This window comes from Musa acuminata, chromosome BXJ2-9 (genome assembly GCF_036884655.1).
Source record: "Musa acuminata AAA Group cultivar baxijiao chromosome BXJ2-9, Cavendish_Baxijiao_AAA, whole genome shotgun sequence".
Lineage (NCBI taxonomy): Eukaryota > Viridiplantae > Streptophyta > Magnoliopsida > Zingiberales > Musaceae > Musa > Musa acuminata.
In genome coordinates this window covers 43071086-43093817 of record NC_088346.1, presented here as the reverse complement: position 1 = coordinate 43093817, position 22732 = coordinate 43071086, and the positions used below count along the sequence as shown (strand labels likewise).

The window sequence follows — 22732 nt, the reverse complement described above, 5'->3', positions numbered from 1 at the left end:
GCCTCCAGAATATAAAGAAGATCTATTTAATTAGATCTTACCTAAGCAAAAAGCAGCAAAATACAGGCAACCACATCATTGAAAAGATGTCTTGGTAAAAGAATAGAATATAAATTACTGATTGTTTTAAGATACAAATATTTTAGTTTAATGGGCACAATATAAATTTATTAAAATTCGAAATTATTATTTCATTGCTGCTGTATTTATTTTCCTCTTAATTTTATTTGTCACTTATTAACATAATATCTGAATTTTCTGTCCTCAATTTTAAATATACTTTCTCATAAAATTAAATGGATTCTTTTAATTTTCCTCTTTAATTATATATATGTATATATATATATATATAATCATTTTCTTTACAATTAAAAATTATGATGTGAATTCGTTTAATTGGATCACATATTTCTTAAACTGACCCGCGAGACACTGCAACGTGAATCGTTCTCTAAGACAGATCGTGTCGCCCGCTCCGATCCCGCGGATTCTTCTCTTCTCGCCCTCGCTCGTCGCCATCATGGTGAGTAGTCTCTCCCTCCCGACGGGCTTTTCTTTCCTTCTGTGGTTAGAACCTAGCCTCTCAATTTGCAGTTTTGTTCTCTTCTTTTGTTGTTCGATCGTTTGATCCGCTTTATGTCAGAGTTCGTTCATCAGATCTTCCTCGTTTCCTTCGCAGCTAATTAAGGAGCGCGACTTCAACACTCGTCGTCATCAATCCAGGTTCCAAAACCCTAATCCCATCTTTTTACTTATCGAGAAACGATCGGCCCTGAGGTGCGTATGTCATTTTGTCGGGAGGGATTGCTGTACGCTTTGATTCGGTGGACTCATGATTGAAGCGTTGCAAACCGATGTAGGATTCGATGCCCTACACATGCGTCACAAGGAACAGAGTTGTTTGCCACCTCTAGCCCTAACAGAGTTAGGGTACCACTTACATGAACCACATGATCAACCCACGCATGTTTGTAATTGATCATGTGGTTCATGTGAGTAGTACCCTAACATGGAATTTTGGAATTGGGATGATGATGAAAAGAGGATTTGAGTTCATACATAAATGTGCTTAGAGCATTAAACGAAGCTCGGTAAGTCCATGCTACCTAATTTATGTTATAATACAGAATGAACATCATTAAATGCTGTTGATGTTAGTAGTTGTGGATGTATTGTGATTTTACAATCACATACTATGTGTCAAATTAATATAGAATATTAACGTTGTTGCACTCTGCTACCGCTTCCTTGGACACAAGATATATTGGTATCTTCATCTGCTGTCCTTTTCATGAAACTAAGATGATAAAATGGAGAATTGGCACTTTGATTATCCCAAATTGGTTGGAAGGTTGATGCCTTAGTAATAGGAAGATATAATGGTTTTTGTTGGACCCTGAGCTTGTTCATGTTTAGTGCAACTCTTTCGGTACTTGTTCTCTTTGCGACTGAAAAGTATGATACCTCCTGATTAAAAGATTTCAAATTTCCCCCCCTTCTTTTCTTGTTTGTTGCTGTTAAACTCAGATTTTAATATCTCGTTCTGAAAACACTTTTTAAGGAAAAAATTTGCTTTAAGCTTATGAGGAGATGAATGAAATTGAAGTTGGGGATCTTCATATTTCTATCCGTTCTGGTATATTAAATCATAACTGGATGTTCTGCAGAATTTTCAATATTTTTTATTGTAATTTTATAGCACAATATCTTTGGATACACATGCATGCCATTAGCCTGAAAAAGAGAAAAAGAGAAGGATTCTAAAGTCATCATTTGAGTATATTGGATAAAAGATGCCGCCTTGCATATAGGGGACCAGTCGATGGTTACACTTGACTTGAAAGCAGAAGTGAAACTTCTTTTATTTGGACTAACATGATGGAGAACTCATTTGTGCCAATAGATTCTAATCGAATCACACCTTCTTGTCATATCTGTTTAATTATGTTCTATCCATTCAGTTCATCTTAATACGAGTTTTCACAGCATGACATACATTCAGTGCTTCTATAGACATAACTAATCGTACTAGGTAGATTTTTTCCTTTTCATGTTGCCTCACATTTGCTGCTCCTCAGCTTCCTTGAGGCCTGTCAAATTATTCATAAGTTGTTCTTAGAATATTAGGTTTTTGTTTCTTCCATTTTTTTGATTTACTTTGATTGAATACGATGCAAGTCTTATACTGCCATGGATTGCACCTTGAGGATATTTCTTCATTCAACAGTGCATCAAATGTCAGAAGAGTTACGAGATTTCTTTTACCAATGTCTCTATCAGCTGACAAAGTTCAACAACTCATATGTTTGGAAAGGTTATTGTCTTATGTAGAGGCAAACCCACTTCTTTGTGCCGATGGGATGAACATCTGTGCCAAGGGGGTGGCGTGGCATTTGGTCTTGGCTTCATCTCGGTCTAAGCTTTGGAAGGTTGCTTAGCGGTTGTTCGAGTTACTTCATTGGTCAGCCAGTTTCTTATGATTTACATCCAAATCACTTTCTTGCCCAAATTTTCTCCAGTGAGGAATTATGCATCAGATTTTGAAAGGCTGGCATCAAATCAAATGTAGGTTGAATTGTGCTTCGTAGTTTGGTCCATATTGTCCGGAAAAGGCATCATAAATATTTGTTTCTTTTGAACACTTTTTGTCATATTGATGCAATTTCGATCTTTTTAACTCATTTTTCTCATCGGCTTCTCCACAAATCCAGTTGAGGAAACAGTATTCCTTCCAGCAGTTGCATGTGAGAGCCATTACAAAATAGTGAGGACTGTCATAACCCATGTCGGAGAAGATAGTGATGCCAATGGACTCTGCCAGACTTGTGCGACAACTGGTCTTATCATTCAACTCTTTAGAACCAAGTGTTGCTTTTTGGTTAATTAGAACCTTCCTCACTTAGGAGGATATCTGATGCAAAATTTCTAACACCAAACATACAGTAGTCTAACTTTGTGTGGAACGCAAATCAAATCATTATTATTCGTTGGTTTGTATTTTTAGTTTGGCAGTAATCTTGCATCTCAAAAATAGTCCTTTTGGGAAATCACCGTGCAATATCTAAATATGCTCAAATGATTTGTGTTGATTGAGTTTCAGTGATCGATGAGCATATGACTAAGAGATTTATGTATAATAATTCCGTAGCTGTCACATTTTTATCGATATAATTTAATTATTTGCAGAAAAATATAAGAAGTAAATTGATTGAAATGAGCATTCGTTTTAAAGTTCACATCTAATTATAATAATTCAAGAAATTACAGAATGAGTACATAAACAACAAGACTGATAGCTCTTGTAAATAAATTGATCCTAATACTGAATGAGTAATTTTATCCAAGTAATTTTATAGCATTACAATACAGAATGTTCATAATTTGTTTACAATATTTAAGAACTATGTGAACGAAAAATGCCAAAAGATAACTACTTTTATTTTCAACTTTACGGGTGATATGAGAGGGGCTACTTATGGTCTGCAAACTTTTCCTTCCCTACCCGATCATATCCCCGTGTAACATGGCAGGGCCCCAGAGGATCGTCTCGTCGGCCCCTCCTGTATTCCAATCGACTTTGTCGTATGTCATACGGGGAAGCGGAGGGGGTAACCAAAAGTATTGCCGCTTCTCGTAGTTCCGTTATTTACGATTTTGCATACGACAAAGAATGTGGCGCACATCCAGGCCGCAAGAGGCGGTGGGGTAGGGGGGCTGCCTTCTCGATGCATGCCACATCATTTGTCGTATGCTAAGTCGTCGCATGCAGCAGATCCCCCGTCGTGGAACCGACTGATCTCTCTCTATTTAGCCTCTCCTATCTCCCACTCCTACCGCCGAGAGACGCCGATTTGACGGTTCCGAGGCGGCTACCGGCCACCAGGGTTTGGTCTATCGTCTTGCTCTTAAATACATCTTGTTTTCCGTTTTGGGATTTAGTGCTCAGTTCTCCTATCGGCTCATCTGCCCGGTCTCTCTTTGCTTGTGCTTCTTCGGGGCAGGGGTCGTCGCAGCGTGTTAATTGGGAGAATATTGCCGCAGGCAAATCGCGCCGGAGGCCTTCTTATTCATACAGGTACTGTACGTTTTAGATTGGATGCGTCTTGGGTTGGATTTTTACGCCTAAGGCTCTTTGTTAGGTTTTGGTTTGTGGGTTCAATTATTTCTTGTTCGTTCTGTGCCTTTGCCTTTGTTGTTCTATTTTGGTAATAATTTACACTAAATTTGTATGATTGCTTTTTCGATTCTTCTTCATTTGTTTAGACTCGATCTGTAGGCTTTTCTGTCAGTTATTCTTTATTTCATTTATTTATCTTACCCTTAAAGATTTCTCTCTGGATTTTCGCCGCAGTTTTTGATTAAAAAACGTTTTTTTTTTCCTTTAAGAAAAATTTCAAGTTAGATAATTCACAGGATCGGTACAAATTTCTGTTTTTTACGATTGTGATATGAACTCTGTTTTTTCATGAATAGTAGTTATCTTCAGGATCTAGCTGGATACACGGTTTGTGTTTATAACTTAGTTGCAGATCATCGATTGCGTGTATCAACAAAATAGTGTGTTCAGTATATGGCAATGTGGTGGTGCTTATAGTTGCTATAGGATCACTCTAATATCTTATTGGCGTCACGGTATGAGCTTTTTTCTGCGATCCCAACTTTATTTCAGAAGCTTTTGTCCACCGTGGAAATGTTTTAGCTAGAAAGGGATCGGATGTTAAGCGCTTAGATGAGTAGCTTGGACTATTATTCCCTGATGAATTGTCTTAGCTTACTTTGTTGTGGTTATCATGGTTCAGGGGAGTCGGAAATGGAGCACGATAAGACCAAATGCCAAGCCCCTGAAGGTCCCATCCTCTGCATCAACAACTGCGGTTTCTTTGGAAGTGCGGCGACCATGAACATGTGCTCCAAGTGTCACAAGGATATGATGTTGAAGCAGGAGCAGGCCAAGCTCGATGCGTCCTCCATTGGCAACCTTGTGAGTGGAAAAGGCCCAGTTATTACTGGTAATGCAGATGTAGGAACTGGCTATCTGGAAGCCAAGTCTTTATTGGCACAAGTATCTGATGAATCAGGCTCAAGTGATATCAGAGAGGCAAAGGCAGAGGGTCCAAATAGATGCAACACTTGTAGGAAGCGGGTCGGTCTGACCGGATTTAGATGTCGCTGTGGGGATCTTTTCTGTTCGGTGCACCGCTATTCTGACAAGCACGACTGTCCATTCGATTACCAAACATCAGCTAGGAATGCCATTGCCAAAGCGAACCCTGTGGTTAAAGCTGAAAAGCTTGACAAAATCTAGGCAGTTGGGCACAATTCCTTAAATCACGCTTTCCCTTTCATTTCAAGTTGGCTGCTGCTCGGTGTCCTATCTTGCTATGAACGGACGCAACCTCGAGAACTATATGGTGATGATTGGAAAAGGTTTGCATATTGTCTCTGGTGTAAATGCCATAATTTGTGCTGGTATGGTGGACTATGTGGGCTTATGAGTTGGCTAAGTTTGTAGTTTGATGTCAAGGTTGTCATGTTACCTTTTCTTTGCTGGTAGTGATCATCATCAGTGCATGGAAGATGTCAACTGTTGTATCTTTGAGCTATGGTTTCAGATCAGTAGAATAATTTGGATTGACATATCAATGATGTGGAAACTTATAACTTTCTTTATGCTACATCCTTGCTGTTAGTTAAGCATGAGATGTCACTTATTTTCATTTCCCTTGAGAAGTTCATGCACTTCCAAAAGGTTTTATCATCATGATGATAGATCTGTCTTAAGTGAGGTAAATTATGCTTCCGTGAAGTCTATTGACTCTCATGAATGTATCATTGCTTTGTCATTTCAGAAAGTATAAATTTTCATTCATGCTAAGGTTATTTTCAGTTTCTTTTTATTGACATCTGGGTTATTTGCACATACATTGATTGTGAATCATTGAATAGCAAAAACCTTCATAACTCCAATAACTTGATATTTGCACACCATGGAGCTTGATGACTTGATTTTGAATTATCGAATAGCAAAAACCTTCATAACAACATTAACCTAATGCTTAGAAAACGTGGAAATCATCCCTTTGGGATTATTGCTGCAAAGATCTCTAGTTTAAGCAAGGAACTGTAGGCTTAACAATGCCCACTGCTGTTCCCTGGACATTGGTACAGTTAGCCACTACTGTTCCTCCAGCATCTGCAGATTGGATGTTGATGTTCTGCAAGCTGATGTCTGTACAAATCACGCTTTGACTGCAGTTGAGAGTAATGGCTATCTTCCCGGTTGTTGTTCCTGATATGTCACTGTAGCGCACATTACTCACTTGAAGACTCGACGACTTCCCCATCGCATCGAAACAATGTGGAATAAAAACGTTAGTAGCTTAAAAGTATGAAATATCTATTTTAATTTTCTCGAAAGATCTTAAGGCAATTATACAATTAAATGTATACGTCTAGCATTTTTCAAGCCATATAAAACCAAAATTTGATTTCTCTTGCATCAAAAATCATATAATTTTGGTTCACCTGGTTGAGAGCACAATCTCCCCTCGGGCAATAATATTGATCTATGAGTATAGGATTGTCTACGGCGGCGAGGTTGATCGCCTCAAATGATATATTCTTTGCATAACCAGATCCTCCCTGTCATACCAAGAAAAAGGATGGTAATGCATCCGAAAACAAACTCAAAGTATGAGAGATAGAAGAACAGAGAGAAGAGAACGTTCACCTGCCATGTCTTGATTCTTAATCCATTGGTGGCGTTGAATATCCTTGAGTTAGATACATGAATTTGTTCCACTTGTGCTTCAGAGTTTTCACTGCCCAGGCTGCCAATACTAGAATCATGGAAACAACAACAACATTTAAATCAGACATTTAGAGGGGAATTTCCAAATCTAGAAGATGTCGATCAGTTTATTTCCAAGGATTAGGCTGAGAGAAATCAAAGCTTTCTCTCAAGGCAAACCTTATTCCGTGTCCAGGACCGCAGGTTATTCCGGTGACATTAACATCCAAGGTTCCATTGCCAATCGCCACGCAGTCGTCTCCTGCAACCAATTCCATTCATTAGAAAGAACTACGCTCTTCGCCTACAGGTTCTTCTTCTACGAGACCGAGGGGTGGAAGCAGTCATCACCTGTGCCGATGATGGAGTTCGAGAGAGACACATGCTGGCTCTGCTGGATGAACACCCCATCCGTGTTGGGGCTGTCCCCGGGGGCTGTTACGTTGATCCCATCAATGGTGACTCCCACGCTCCACCCCACGATGAGGTGCTTGCTTGGACTGTTGATGACCTTCAATCCACTCAACCTCGACCCGTTGGCGTTGAGCACAGTCAACGCCTACATCCAAATCGGCACTCCTTCCATTTAGTTCATTTTTCCATATATATATATATATATATGTATATATCCATTCAAAGTATATCCACCACGACACTTACGCTGGGAGCGTCATTGCATTGCTGCAGTCAAAGAAAGCAGATGGAGTGAGCGCAGGAAAGGTGAGAGAAGCTGCTTCATCAGAGGGGCAAAAAGCTTACGTAATTGTTTCTGCAGGTCCAGTAGGCCGATCCCTGGCCGTCGATCACGCCGGTGCTGGCGATGGAGAGCCCGTTGACGTTGTTGAACACGATCCAACTCACCACGCCTCCTGACCATAACCCGCTTGGCCGCAGAATATTTCCAGAAATCTGCACACGAGCAGCAATGAGCTCCTCTCTTCCGTGCGTGTGGCATTCGAGTGGGAGGGAAGTGTACCTCGACATGGACGTTGGACTTGCAGGGGCCTTGGAAGACGACCTGCCCTAACAGGAACGTCATTCCTGAAGGGACGAGGAAGGTTGGAGCTGCGGCATCACTGCACACCGCATTCCAAGCGTACGTGAATGCCTGAGGAAGCAACAGACATGTAAAGCTCTCTCTATTTGTGCCTGTAAATTGAGATAACTATAGATGCATCTCCACTGTATATTATTATACTTGGGTGTCATCGGTGTTGCCATCTCCCTTGGCTCCATGGTCTACCACGCTGTAAGTTGCGGCTGTCACTCCCCCGATGGACCAAGAAACAAGAACCGAGAGTGTGAGAACGCTTACGAGTCCCTGCAAACAACGACGGTAGAAAGCTCATGAGTCCCGCAGGGAAACGACAAGAACACAAACTCAACATCCAACTTCCTCGACTCACCATCGTACAAAATCCTTACACGAGTCTGCGTGAGATGTCACTGTCAAGCAGATAAATGCATGTTTATAGGGATAAGGGGGCAGATGAATACAAGGGAAGAATTTACAGCTGATCGCTTATCCACATTTGTTCTTTCTTTTATATGACAACATTTTGCCGTATATATGACGGCGTTGTTGACCATATACGCCACTTTTACACACGACAGAAAGTGGAAAGGCCATGAGAAATTACTATAAGCAGTGATTTGATTCCTTAAATACTTGTCGACTGCTTAAAACCTTCTATAATTGACATATTCATTAAAGGGGACAGTGTAGATCACCGAAATCTTCGACAGATTCATACGGATACAGCCTATGTGTTGATTAGTAATCAAATCATTCTTGAAATTTGAGTTACTCAGATTGGTGAAATTGTATAGAAATATATGAGGTTATTTTAATTATTATTTAACATCAGGATTAATTATAACTATTTTGGTGGATTGCTAAAATAAATGCGAATGATGGATTGATCATTTTTTTTTATTTCAAACTTTGAATGAAAATAATGTACATTATAAACTTCATTATTTTTAACAATCGGTAGCCGAATTTAGTATGCATCTGTGAATATTATACATAGATTTTAGTAAGTTATTTGATCGGTTCATAGAGTATGCATGCATCTTTGAGCGTGTATTTGGAAATATATTTGAAATGTGCTTTATTTGGAAACAAATAATGTACATTATAAACATATTAGGAAATAAATATATTTGAAATGTTCATGAAATGTTGCTTTACAATCAATAGCTCAATGCACTTTTTAAATATAAATTCAAATCATATCTAACGCGAATTTTACATTGAAAATGCTCAAATGCGATGACATTAGCATTTTAACATTTGTAAGATGTTAATAGAATTTTTTATATTCTGAAAGTACCCACCCTGTAACTTTGTCTAAAACTTCAAAAGTGTGAGAAACCAATGTGATTTATATTTTTCATAAAGTAGAATATTTTTTTATTTATTATACATTTTGGGCCATATTTTTATAAGATTAGATACAGTCATTCACTATTTACTTTTTGATTACAATAAGTTTATTTGATTTGGTTCACTATTTACCTTTGTATAACCTTGGCAAAAACATGCAAGATGGGTAACAAGCACACATTTGTGGCAAGTGAGGAGAATGGCAATGTTTCCACCAATAAAATGGGCAGTGATGTAAGTCATAAATTACAATGAAAATAATGTACATCATAAACTTGATGGTATGTATTCCTATACAAGTTGTTTTGTTTACCTTTTGAGATCCTCAACCACATGTATTATTAGTTCATCTGCCATGGCATGCATCTTCTCCTATTTTAGTTCAATTTCAGTACAGATCTTGGAACCAAACCGATTCAATACTTTCCCCGCTCACTAAGATGTCACCAAAGAGTGTTTAATGGTTGTTGTTTTTGTGTGGTATAATTCTAAATGCATTCCCTTAAGAGTAATGATCAATAAATGCTCATACAATAGAGCATGATATTTTGTTCCAGAATACTTAGTTCCGATTTTATAGAATTTGGAATCAAAGTGAATCAAGTTTTAAATTGTTTTGGTTAGTTAGATGGACTCTTATAATAACTCTATTCGTAACATAGCATAATATTAATGTCTTCGGTTTAAAAGTATTTGAGTATACTATATTCATTAAGTAAGTATAATTCTTATCATTTTTTATAAGCTCTTATATCAATAACTTAATTTTTTATAATTTTTTAGAATAGAGAAATTATGATCTTACTCGTTCAAATCATAAATTTTTTAAAAAGTATGATTTTTAAATTTATTATCATGATCATTATAAATAGAAAAAATCATAAAATATTTTTTTATTTTTAATTTGTTTATAAAATTTAGTAAAATATTTGAAACAGTTATTTTTATGTATCAAAAAAATGTCCAAGTAGATATATCTACTGTAGTTATCAATAATAATAAAATATATTTATTATTTTCTAGACGTATAATATTAATAGATCCAAATAAATTGATGTGAAATAGTTATAATGATCTAGAGGTACTTAGTTTTTGGATTTGAAGTTACTCCTTATGTTTTCCTAATTGGCATGCATCGTAAATTTTATTTTTAATAAATTTAATTTTAGATATTTCTCTTATAAGTTTTTTAGTTTCAATTTGAAAAATTAATTTCATCGTAACATGTCCTAGTTTTCTATGTCAAAGTAATACATCGTTATTCAAAATTAAAAAATAAGTTCGATTATGAAAATCAATATCAAATAGTATAAACGTTATCACATCTTAAAGCTATCATATATTTCTTATTACTTGGTATTTCTATGATGCAAGTATGAGATTTAAATTTAATATTATATCCTTTATTATAAAGTTGGCTTATGCTTCTTGTGTTTTTAGTTATCTACCAAAAGTATATCTTTAATCAAGAGATTTTATTTGTTATAAATATTTTCAATCCTAATAATTTTTTTCTTTATTATTCTCCAAAAAAACTTTGAGAAATTGAGAAATTGGTAGGATCTCCGGTCATACATTTGGGCATTCAATATCATCTTTTACTCATAGCTTTTGTTTAAAGATAAATCTATATAAAAAAAAAGATTTATTTTAGATACCTATTTGATTTTGGATCCTTTGATTTATCTTTCTTATTTTTTAGCTTTAAATCACTTATGGTTCCTTTAGGAATCTAAAATAATTTTTGTAACTTTTTTTTTTTTTTGAGAGAGTATGTGTAATTATAATAATCAAGCTCTTCATAAAAACTATATTTAACTTTATGAGAAATATATAGTGTTGTCCTTTTACAAATTTAGTTGACTTTTGATATATGCTACCAATACATTCTTTTTTAAAGACACAATCTTATTTAGCAAGAATTATATCAAGTGATTTATTTTTAATTTTAAAATTTTTTAACGTTAACTTATTTTCCTTTCAAAAAGATTCTATCATATTATTACTGTGATTTGATTCTTCTAAACAATATTTTAGTTTCTTATTAATCACAATTAAGTCTTTTTTATATTTTTAAAGTATATGATTTTTAAGTAACTTCTTTTCAAGCGGTAAGAAGTTGTTGTATATTTATCATGTATAATTTTTAATATATCAAATTCATTAGTAAGTAATGCATGATCTTTTTTAGTGAACTATATTTCTTGCTAATCTTTTTTGAGTTCATCATATAAATCATAAAATGGTTCAAGTAATTTTTTTTTTATGATAAAGAAGTTTTGAGAGAGTCAAATACCTCATAAATAAAAGTTATTAAGGTATAATTTGTCACTTTTTCTTCGTTAGATACTTTGTATGTTATTTCATAAGTCATTAAAGATCTTATGAATTTTTCAACAAGAAAATTATTTAAGCCTTTAGCTTCTTATATTATCGTTATATGGATCCTAACTTTTAGGAAGAGATCTTAAGATTTTACTCACCAATTCAAGATTAGTATAGTTTTTACAAACAGCTTTTAATTTATTGACAACATTCATAAAATGAGTGTATATATCATCAATAGATTTACTTAGTTTTATTTTAAATAATTTATAATTATGAATCAAAAGATTAATTTTGGATTCTTTTACTATTGAATCTCGTATTTTGATGATGAAACTACTTGATATATGTTTATGATTTAATCTGCGTTTTGAGTGACGCAGGATGCTTCGATCAGGATGAGACAATTAAAGCAGGAAAATCATGTTGTGCCGAAGGAACATGTCAGAAGATTGGACGTCGGGCCGGTGGATCGGTCGACGTATCGACAGAAGGCTTCGGGCCATGGAATCGGGCATCGGGCCAAGAAGAGCGGGTATTGTGCCAAGGATATCGGAGTTGCGGAGTCAACTGGCCGATTGGGCAATAGGCTGCAGAAGAGGACGATACGCCGAAGAATCGGACGAAGCGTCGAGGGACCAATGACATATCGGACAACTTGGTTAATTGCTTAGGATTAATTGTCTCGATCGAAGTTTTGTTTAAGTGTGCAAGATTAACTACGATGAGAGTAAGACAAGCAGCAGGTGTTGCGCCGGAGTCAAGATCATGATCACGTTGGGAGTTCGAGAGTTCGACGGAAGTTCGGACGGTCGTCGGAGGTTCAGCGAGAACAGATCCGAGAAGTCCAGAAGCTTGCCAAGCGAAGCTCGTCGGAACTCGCCAAGTGGATCGTCGCAAAGTCCAGGAGTATGCCGGATGTCCGCAGAAGGATCACCGAGGGTTTATCGGATGATCGACGGAAGTTGGCCGGAAACTCGCCGGAAGAAGCGATTGACGCATCGGAGCAAAGCTGCAGAAGTTGTCTTAGAGTTAATCGTAGTTAGCATGATGATTAAGCATGAAAATGGGAGGTGATCCCATTAGCTTAATCTTGGGGAAATTGGGCCCCTGAAAAGATTCAAATTGGGCCGAATGGAGCGAACCATTCGGACCCTGATTGCACCAGGAGGTGCAACCGCCCCAGCCAGGAGGTGCAACCGCCAGGGCTGTGAGGTTGGGAGGTGCAACCGCCCCAGCCAGGAGGTGCAACCGCCAGGGCTGCGAGGCTGGGAGGTGCAACCGCCCCAGCCAAGAGGTGCAACCGCCCAGAGCTCAGTCTTCGAGCTAGACTGGGCGGTGCAACCTCCTCTGTCAAGAGGTAGCACCGCCAGAGCTCAAGTTTCGAGCTCTGCCAGGCGATGCAACCACCGAGCTCAGTCTTCGAGCTCTGGCAGAGAGGTGCATCAGCCTGAGCTCAGTCTCGAGCTCTGGCAGGTGATGCAACCACCGAGCTCAGTCTTCGAGCTCTGGCAGAGAGGTGCATCAGCCTGAGCTCAGTTTCGAGCTCTGCCAGGTGATGCAACCACCGAGCTCAGACTTCGAGCTCTGCCAGGTGGTGCAACCACCAAGCTCAGTCTTCGAGCTCTGCCAGGTGATGCAACCATCGAGCTCAGTCTTCGAGCTCTGGCAGAGAGGAGCAATCGCCTGAGCTCAGTCTTCGAGCTCTGCCAGGCGGTGCCACCTCTCCAGTCAAGAGGTGCAACCGCCTGATCCCAGAATTCTGGGATTTGATCGATTTGATCGTTTTGAGCTCGAATTTTGAATTGGGTTGGGGCCTATAAATACCCCACCCATTCAGCACTAAAAAGATACAGACCTACACCGAAATCTTGATCTTTTCTGTGATTCTAAGAGCTCAAAAGTGTTGTAAAGCCTTTAAGTTTCCTCCTTCTGTTCTTCAAGTTTTCAGTTGTAAAGTGAGGAGAGAAAGGTCTGTAAAGGTTGTCTCCTGAGCCTGTCAAAAGGAGAGAAACTGTAAAAGGGCAGTTAGCCTTCGCCCATTGAAGGAAGGCACCTAGTTGACGTCGGCAACCTCGTCGGTGGAGGAAGCCAAAAGTGGAGTAGGTCAAGGCTGACCGAACCACTCTAAATCTCTGGTTTACGTTTATTCTCGAGCACTTTATCATTACTGCAAACCTCCTTCATTACTACTGCTCTCTGCGCTTTCACGAACAAGTTCTAAGTGCTGTTCTTCCGAATCTGCATTCAGACGTAAATTCGTATTTTCATACATTACAGTTTACGTTTACGTTTGATTCTGCAGAACTGTCTTCCGTGCTTTTACGAACGAGCTTCTTTGCAGTTTACACTTACATTTTGATCCTATTGATAACTGCAAACTGTCCTCTACAATTTTACGAACGAGTTTCAACATTTAGACGTAAAACTGCATTCAGACGTAAATCGGCTTTCCTCGCACAATCATCAGATCTCAGTTCACGTTTACGTCTTGATTTCAACTGCATACTGCCTTCTGCGAGTATACAAACGAGTTTCAAAGTTTAGACGTAAATCTGCGTCTAGACGTAAAACTGCGTTTAGACGTAAATCTGCGTTTAGACATAAATTTGAGTTTAGACGTAAATCTGAGTTTAGACGTAAATCTGCGTTTAGACGTAAAACTGCGTTTAGACGTAAATCTGCGTTTAGACGTAAATCTACGTTTAGACGTAAAACTGCGTTTAGACGTAAATCTGAGTTTAGACGTAAACTGCGCTTAGACGCAAAACTGCGCTTAGACGCAATCTGCGCTTAGACGCAAACTGCACTTAGATACAAACTGAGAATTAGCTTTTGCATCATAATAGTTTTTGAACGAACGCAGCCTTTCGTTTTTAATCGTTGTAAGATTTCCGCTGCACTAATTCACCCCCCCCCTCTTAGTGCTCTCGATCCTAACATTTACACTACTTATACATTTGTGAATGACTTTAAGTGTGTATTATATATCATATGTGTCAAACTCAATTAAATTAATTTTATCTAAAATATAAAATAAAGTATTCATAGCTTTAATATTTAAAGAATTTTTTTTTCTAAATCATTCCATTTATCTATCAATTTAGAAGATTTTTTAAAATCAAACTCGATAACATTCCATAAATCAAAATCCATAGAAAACAAAAAAATCTTTATTTTTATTTTTTAATATGTATAATTTGTCTTATTAAATATAAAAGGATGTGTGATAGAATATCCCTCTTGATTGCTTAAAAACATAATTTATTCTCTCTTAGGTGTTAATCGAAATAAGAGAATCTTACTTTGATACTAATTATTAAGATCTTAATGATACTAAGAGAGGGAGTGAATTAGTGCAATAGTAATTTGAATCAATTTTAAAACTCAATTAATAAGTCAACACATTTAAAAAAATCGATTGACCCTGTTAAAGTTACAAGAGAATAAAACTAAATCATAAGTAAAGGAAAGTAAAGATAACCTTATTATTTTTGATCTTTTCGATCTACATCCATTCCTTGTTATTTTTTTCTTTTTTAGGCTATAAAGATAACCCTCACACTCTCTTTTTACATAAGATCTCTCACCTCTTACAACTTAGAATTATAACTAAACTAAAGAGGAAGAAAAGACTCAAACTATGCTCAAAATAAGAGTTTCTAACATTTTATTATCTCACAAATGGATGCTCCATTAACAAGTTGGATATTTAGATACCCAAAAGCCTTCAAGAATAAAGTCAAAATTTTAAATCTCTAAAATTTTGAGGTACAGGTGACGCTATTGTTGGCACTCGATAGCACTATCATCGTAACTATATTACAAATTTGGACTTTGGTAGTACTATCATTAGCTTAGGCTAGTATTACTGTCGGCATAGGCGACCCCATCGCCAAAAAGACTGATAAAGCACAAATGGTGATTGTCGACTAACTTAGGCGATACTATCGCTTGGGCCTAGTAGTACCATCACCAAACCTAGTTTAAGCCATAGTTTTGATCTTTCAACTATCTCAGTTAGGTCTAATTTCAAGTATAATGACTTTCTTGATAAGTTGACATTATTTTAATCCAATAATAACTTGTAGGCCTAGCGATACCATCACCTGGTTTAAGTCATAGTTTTGACCTTTTAACTAGCTCAATTAGGTCTAATTACATACCTAATGACTTTCTTGATAAGTTGATATTATTTTAATCTAATACTAACTCAGATTGACCCATAATGACCTTGATTAAGACTTTAACAAATCAACTATATATGCGATACCTTTATGAAGCTTTAGACAAGTTGTACACTATTCCGACATATTATCCAATCTTTCGATACTTTGTTCAAACCTTCGGCACATCACCCTTTACTTTAGTATACTGCTTATTCCATCGATATGTCAATTTTTTTACAGCATTCAATCTTAATATATATATATATATAAAATTAGATCAGCTTAAAATGATGGTATTTTCATATGCTAATTCTGTAAATTTTCTCGATAGTAGAAAGTTCATTTTATGCTTTATATTTAGTAGTTGAAAAGATAATTTATAAAAAATATTAAAACTGATTTTATAACAGCTCATTAATCAAGTTTTATGACTACAAAATTTTATCGTAAGATTTGCTATGGTCAAACTCAATTATCAAGTTAATAAAGATAGTTTATGACATATAATAATATTTTTTTTTCTTCAAGAATAGTATGTATTTTAGTATTTTTTTTTCAAGAATAATATGTTTTCTAGTAGTTCTGTTAAAGCACTTAGATGGTAGAATGAGTTTAAGTTATAATAACTCTTGTCAAATCATTTATTATTGATATTGCTCATGTCAATGATTATATACCAGTAAGTAAAGCTTCCTTCGGAGTTACGAAAGTGAATTGGGAAGAGGTTGCGACAAGAGGAGCATTTCTTGATCGTTCCTCCTATTCAATAGGAACATGGGAAAAAGAATTAACTTTTTTTCTTTCCAAACTAAACATAGATCTATTTAAATCAAATAGAAGAACAAGAGTTCTCCCCTCTATCAGATACAGTACAACTGCATATAAAACTAGAGAAAACTACTGCATACAACTAGTGAATCGAATAGTAGTAAGAATGAGAGTTGGGACTGTTGTTGCCATGGTCTCTGGCTCAAAACAAGGAACGGCAGGAGTCACCGGCTCTACTTCACCATACCATTGACGCCGTTGAACATGATCGAAGCCTGGACTTCACCGTACCATAATCCGCCGGGCTGCAGGAGGTTTCCGGCGATACGCACATCAAGCAGCATTGGGTTGTCGTGAGGTGCGTTCTCTTTTGGGTATGCAAAAGTGCAACCTTCGAGTCATACCTGACAGTGTACACTGGACTTTCAGGGGCCTTAGAACTTGTCCTAAAGTCATCCGTGAATGCCTGAGGAAATAGTAGACATGCAAACCTCCGTCTCTATATATCTACATAATAGATATGCTTATGGTTATGTAAAGACGTGCATGTAGAATGAGGTGAAACGAGATGCAACTGCCTCTGTTATGTCTGATGAACTCTCTCTCTTGTTCTTCTCACTCTATATGTATGCATGTGGCCGGCTGATTCATTGCCTCATCATTTGGAAAAATGTGGAAGCAAGTCCACTAGATGCATGCATGATTGCTTGCTGTCATCAGTTTATCCTTCATGCTTATTAAAGCACCGACAGAAAACAAAACAGAGATTATACTTTGGAATCATCTGTTGCAGCAGTGTGAGAGAGGTTACAATAAGCAGCAAAATGGCGTGAGAGGTTACCTGCATTTGTTGCAGCAGTGTGAGAGAGGCTACAATAGAGAGGTTACACAGAGATTATGCTTTGGAATCATCTGTTGCAGCAGTGTGAGAGAGGTTACAATAAGCAACAAAACGGTGTGAGATGGTACCTGCATTGCGGCGCATAGGGCTTGATGGATGCTCAGCTGCTGGAATCTTTCCCTGCACCTTTAGATGTCATTTAAAAGAATGTTACTGGATGATGCTTTTTGCACCTGTGATCATATGCATTCCTTTAGTGCAATGAGAATATGAGAAACTACTATGACTTAATGTCATGGTAAAATATAAATATATCTTGACATGAAAATTCCAGAACAATCAATTACTAGGATCATATCATTGAAGCGACACCATCACAAGGCTTCTTATGCAATGCAAGATGCACTCGATTCGGTTCATCTCCAGTGTACACTATGAAGATTTGGATAAACAACATCCGAGTACAAAGATTGTCATTCTAATACAAAAGAGAACTGTGCTTGTAGCAAGCAAGAAATACGGACATACAAGGCAAATGAATGACACTACGTATTCAACTTGCTTTGCTAACCTCCAACCGGTCGGATCCTGGAACAGATCACAACCCCGGGGTGCAAATATAATAATACTTGTTTAGAAAAATTCTGGAGTTCATCATCAATTATATTCCAATATTCCCACAAGGCACCTCTCCAATAAAAATTCAGCATTCACCCATGCATGATATTTGTCTAGGAGGAAGTTAAAGATAACTTGAGAGCGAGAGATAAAAATACTTTTATTCACGAAGAGCATACTGATTAAATAAACAAAAATGGAAAAGAGAGTTTGTTTTAATAGTAAAACGAACTGATCTAATGTGCCAGATCTCATCAGCAATAGGAGGCATCATCTAGGGCATTCATGCACTGTTCCATTCTTCTGCTAAAACAGAATTGTTAGTTTGAGACTCCTGCCATTAAACAACAGCATGTTTTCTTTACACTGGATGATGTTTTATTTTTATTCATATACCCAGTAAAATTGTCACATTCATAAGAAAGCAACTATAATAGATAAAAGGATACTGAATAAAGAGGTCGAGTCTCTACCAGCTGCCTTCATAAGCATATCCTCACCTGAAAAACAAAGATATCCATGATTAACTTGATAAGAGAAGTCAAGTCTCCGTATCCAGACATAATAACCATTTTCAGGACACAAGTTATATTTATCATAGAAAGCAAGCGACACAAAACGTGATACAATTCTGCAGTGAACTTAGACGATTTTCTGCATCCAAATGTTAAATATTATGGAACCATGCAGCCTTCATTCAGTTGCACTGTGTTTTAATAAATAAACTTAGAAATCTTCTGTTGTATAATCATTTAAATAAGAGATTATGCATTCACTTTAAATCTTTAATAAAAATACAATTATTAGCGTAAGAATATACAAGAGTTACTTTATCTTAAAGAAAAATAGTTATAAATTTCTTTAGGTATGTGCATGTTTCTTAAAATTAATTTCTAATAAATTGTAGGATCTTATGATCTTAAGATCTGATTCTATGATCCGAGTATGTGACCCCTTTTATGATTTTAGGTAGAAAAGTGACTTTGACAACCTTGATCATGTAAGACTGTCAATGTGCTACTATCAAAACAAACTTAAACAAGGAAGTCCACAGGTGCACATTCCTCATCAATGTCCATATTGTGGGAGTTTTTTCAGCTTCATCTGTAGAAACTAGAAACTGTCTACCAAGCAGAAGCTAAGCTCATGTCAGCAAGATAACTACTTCTCCAATAAAAAGAATTGTTCAACTATTCTGATGACCAGAAAAAAAAATTGTGGGTCCTTTTTCTATTCTTTACAATAAGCTGGATAATTTGTTAATTGGGCAGGTAAATATGACTGGAATTCATATCTATATCATAATGGAATGACTGTAACATCGAGAAAAGATACCCCTACAGAATGCGATAGTATCATATCTATCCCACCGAATATGCAAATATCTTATTTATCTTTACGAACATTAGATAGTAGAAACCTGCACTTTATGCTCTAATATAAGACTACATTGGGATTAACAAGGATATCACCATACTTTGGACCATCTTATGGCCATCAGCTAAGATGTTACCCTCCAAGGCAACTGATGACTTTCTTTTTTATTGTCAAGTTGTCTTGAAAGTCATAACATGTGCCTCATCATGAATATAGGTATCTAGCACATCCTGGCACCGTGTTACTCCGAAACACCATGAAAATAAATCTTGATAATTGAAATTCAGATTTGGCTATTAAATCCTGAGGGTATTAGTTATCATATGAGATTTTTAGAAAGAGTTCAGTGGAAGGAGAAACTTCTAAGTAACTTTTCCAATGCTGCCAATTCATCATTTGGACGTTCATGCACTCAATAAATGCATTATTACACTTATATTCCCCTTCCTAACAACCAAAACTTTTGGTCTCTGTTTTGCAATGAACAAAATTTTATGTGCACGAAGCTGCTTTTTGGAAAGAAACATATTAGGTATAAGTCATAAAGGTATAGCTCAGTATATCTGCACCACAAGTCATAGGGCTTTCCTCCAAAAGAAGCAACACAAGCTGCTATTTTTAGAAAGAAATATAATGTTATAATTCATAAAGAATATCTCAGTGATTCTGACACTACAAACTTTCCTTCTAAAAGAATATTTCCCAATGAAAATTATATGAGTTCACTAGAACTTGTAAACAATTGTCTGTTTCGGAATCAAGTAAAGATGCATACCTCCGGGATGAAATTTCATGTAGGGGGAGATATTGTATACATGGCCTTTTAGAACAGTCCAAATTGAACCACCAGTTTTATGTTGCTTAACTTCATCCATCGAGATAAGCCTTTGGTTTGATTGCCCCTTTAGTCCTAGAAAGAATAATCCGAATAATAAAGATATCAACAGCAAAGATTGGTATAGTGCCTGAGAGAACTTAAAAGATGATAAATACATTTAATTGTATAAAAGTGGAATGACAGAGAAAAGAAGCATTTTATATGATTGAAAATATGTACTTAAAAGCAATTTTTTTATGACAATACATGAAAAATTCTTGAACCGCAGAATCATCAAGTTTGTTAACGATAAAAACAAAAAGTTGTTATCTTGCCAGTACAATAATGAAACATCATACTAGTAACTACTATAATATATTTGAATAGGGTGCCCACATATGTCTCTAGCCATTTGAAACAAGGACACAAATATTCAGAGAAATTTATTTTGGATCATTAAAAATTCAACATACAATGAAACTCACCATTGTGCACTACTGGACGAAAGCAGCTCATCCGATGGATGGATAAAGCCGATGATAGATATGAAATCAGTTGAGTAATGGCTGAGAGAATAGTGCCATGGGTCAATCCCATACAACAGAAGGAAGCAAAAGGTTGTGGACCTTTACATCTAAATCCTAATAATCCATATTTACAGTAGTCTTGCTTAAGCATAAATCGACAGAAACAAAGTGGAGAAACAGTAAAGTTAGAAAAACACCTTAAAGAGTAATTCAGAGAAAGATATTCCTACATGCAGGATTTATCAAAGAGCATGAAGAGCTGAAGGTGATTAAAAAAATGAGAGGCCAACAACATAACTAAGTTGAGTATCACTTATTATCTCCTCCATTTACTGCCATTGCATCTTAGAATCCACACCAATGCTTGTTTAGAGACTCCTAATTTAGAAAACTAACTCTGGGTTTAAACATCTTATTCAATGACAGTCTGCTCATAAATAAATGAAAGGGGGAATAAAGGAAGAATTAAATACAACATGTGAAAGAAGAATTTTACATCATGGACCATGGTTCATCAACCACCATTTCTCATGTCAATTACTGTTAACGTTGTGTCAATGAGAACAGTCATGTGGAAGGTGCAGCAACAGCTACAACAGTAGTTGGTTCAAAATCTTTTCCATAACTAATATTTTTCTAGAAGTACTTAAAATTTGACCATTATATCATTATAATTGTTTCAAATTTCTCAAACTTAAATATTTATCTTATTGCTGCAGAGCTAAACCACTATTTTTTTCTAGAGTAAAGATAAGCTCCTAGCATGAACTGAAATTCATCAACCAAACCAATTTACACGAATCAATAAACCATCCAGGGGAAATAAACACCTGCAAGGTCAGGATGCGTGCGAGTAAGCTTTAACCAGTCCATTTGGCTGTACCCCTTTTCAAAAGGAACCTTTGTTCTCCCTACAGGCTTCTTCACCTTTGCCTTCTGTTTCTGTGCCAAATCGTCCGCTTCTCCATCTGGCTTTTGTGTCTTTCTTTTACTATCATCAACTTTTGTTGGAACCACTTCACTTGAAATATTAGATTTAGATACATCAGATTGCCCTTTCAAACCTGCAGTTCCTTGAGACTTATCATTTGTGTCTTCGAGAATGATTTTCCGGACATCAGGAATTGCTTTGGGAGACTCTAAATTCCCATCTTCCGCTTGTAAACCAACCTAGATATAAGACATTTTTAAAATTCGTAGAACTTTCTTAAGAAACTGTTGCACTACAGTATCAACAACAAAACCTACAAATCTTCAACATTTTAGGCTCGGCAAACAAGTTTTAGGATTCAATATGACAATTAAATGGGGGAAAATTGATACATTTATTGGATGAGTTTTCACCAGTGTGAAAGCCACATTTCACCCAAAAGTTAGTTGGCTCACCTTGCAAAAGGTGAAGTCTGAGGAATCAACCATCTCCAAGTTCGTCCGTGCACTCATTTTTGAACTTCTCAAACTCAATAGGTTTTGCCCGGATCGCCTGTGAAAGAAATCCCAAACAAAGGTTAACAAACAACAAGAAAGATTGAGGATCCACGCGTATTTCCCTATAAAAAATGAAATTGCTTTCCATCTTATTGTCTTCGAGATAGATTAAAAGGGTTCCTGATTGAAAAGGAACAAATTACTGGTTCATGTGAAAAGACCCAACATGCATCGACGCTACAAAATTTCCCGAGTATACAGACCCAATAAAATAGGAAAAAAATCGAATCGTGAGGAAGAAATCGAAGCGAACGAGATCTAATTAAAGAAGAATACCTTCGAGATCTTAACAACTTTGAGATGGATTCTTGTCTGGGAGAAGGCGAGACGGAGGAAGGAGTGAAGGGTCCGAACCGGAGGACAAGAAGCAGAAACGATACGGAGAGGCGACAATGTGACGATATTTTGGTCTCGAATATGGAAGGGAAAGACGTGCGGATCTCTACAACTTTTATCAGCTGAAACATCTCGTGCAGCCACCAGTACCGTTCACCTCCAGGATTCTGACACGTATCAGTCTCAACGTCGTGACCTCGCAAACAAAACGCGTGTTTACCGTTGCAGCGACTCTTCCACAGGTGGGTCCCATCATCCCGTTGCATGCACCATAGACAAGGCTGGTA

The 22732-nt window shown here is 36.8% G+C and overlaps 3 protein-coding genes and 1 long non-coding RNA gene across 6 annotated transcripts; 2 read left to right on the top strand and 2 right to left on the bottom strand.

The window, feature by feature from the left end:
* Positions 1-451: 451 nt before the first annotated feature.
* LOC135623914 (uncharacterized) lies at positions 452-3113 on the top strand. Of its 3 annotated transcripts, none has more exons than XR_010491560.1 (4): positions 452-523; positions 680-1091; positions 2228-2565; positions 2712-3113. It is a non-coding gene; the product is annotated as an uncharacterized LOC135623914 (long non-coding RNA). The 3 variants fall into 3 exon arrangements; XR_010491562.1 differs by having other exon boundaries at positions 2332-2565; positions 2712-3107; XR_010491561.1 differs by lacking the exon at positions 2712-3113 and having other exon boundaries at positions 2228-2677.
* Positions 3114-3800: 687 nt separating this feature from the next.
* LOC135623485 (zinc finger A20 and AN1 domain-containing stress-associated protein 8-like) lies at positions 3801-5446 on the top strand. The gene is made up of 3 exons (XM_065126510.1): positions 3801-3884; positions 4002-4075; positions 4800-5446. Exon 3 carries the CDS (start codon positions 4811-4813, stop codon positions 5303-5305), a length of 495 nt encoding a protein of 164 aa, XP_064982582.1. The 5' UTR covers positions 3801-3884; positions 4002-4075; positions 4800-4810; the 3' UTR covers positions 5306-5446.
* Positions 5447-6104: 658 nt separating this feature from the next.
* LOC103998962 (polygalacturonase ADPG1-like) lies at positions 6105-8380 on the bottom strand. The gene is made up of 10 exons (XM_065123694.1): positions 8303-8380; positions 7989-8111; positions 7767-7898; positions 7550-7699; positions 7451-7471; positions 7142-7349; positions 6971-7052; positions 6731-6839; positions 6526-6642; positions 6105-6335 (listed from the first exon to the last, which is right to left on the bottom strand). Exons 1-10 carry the CDS (start codon positions 8378-8380, stop codon positions 6105-6107), a joined length of 1251 nt encoding a protein of 416 aa, XP_064979766.1.
* A 9312-nt stretch (positions 8381-17692) lies between these two features.
* LOC135623482 (cytochrome b5 domain-containing protein RLF-like) lies at positions 17693-22726 on the bottom strand. Its single transcript, XM_065126507.1, has 6 exons — positions 22386-22726; positions 22008-22104; positions 21452-21791; positions 20053-20187; positions 18350-18400; positions 17693-18013 (listed from the first exon to the last, which is right to left on the bottom strand). Exons 1-6 carry the CDS (start codon positions 22709-22711, stop codon positions 17940-17942), a joined length of 1023 nt encoding a protein of 340 aa, XP_064982579.1. The 5' UTR covers positions 22712-22726; the 3' UTR covers positions 17693-17939.
* Positions 22727-22732: the final 6 nt, after the last annotated feature.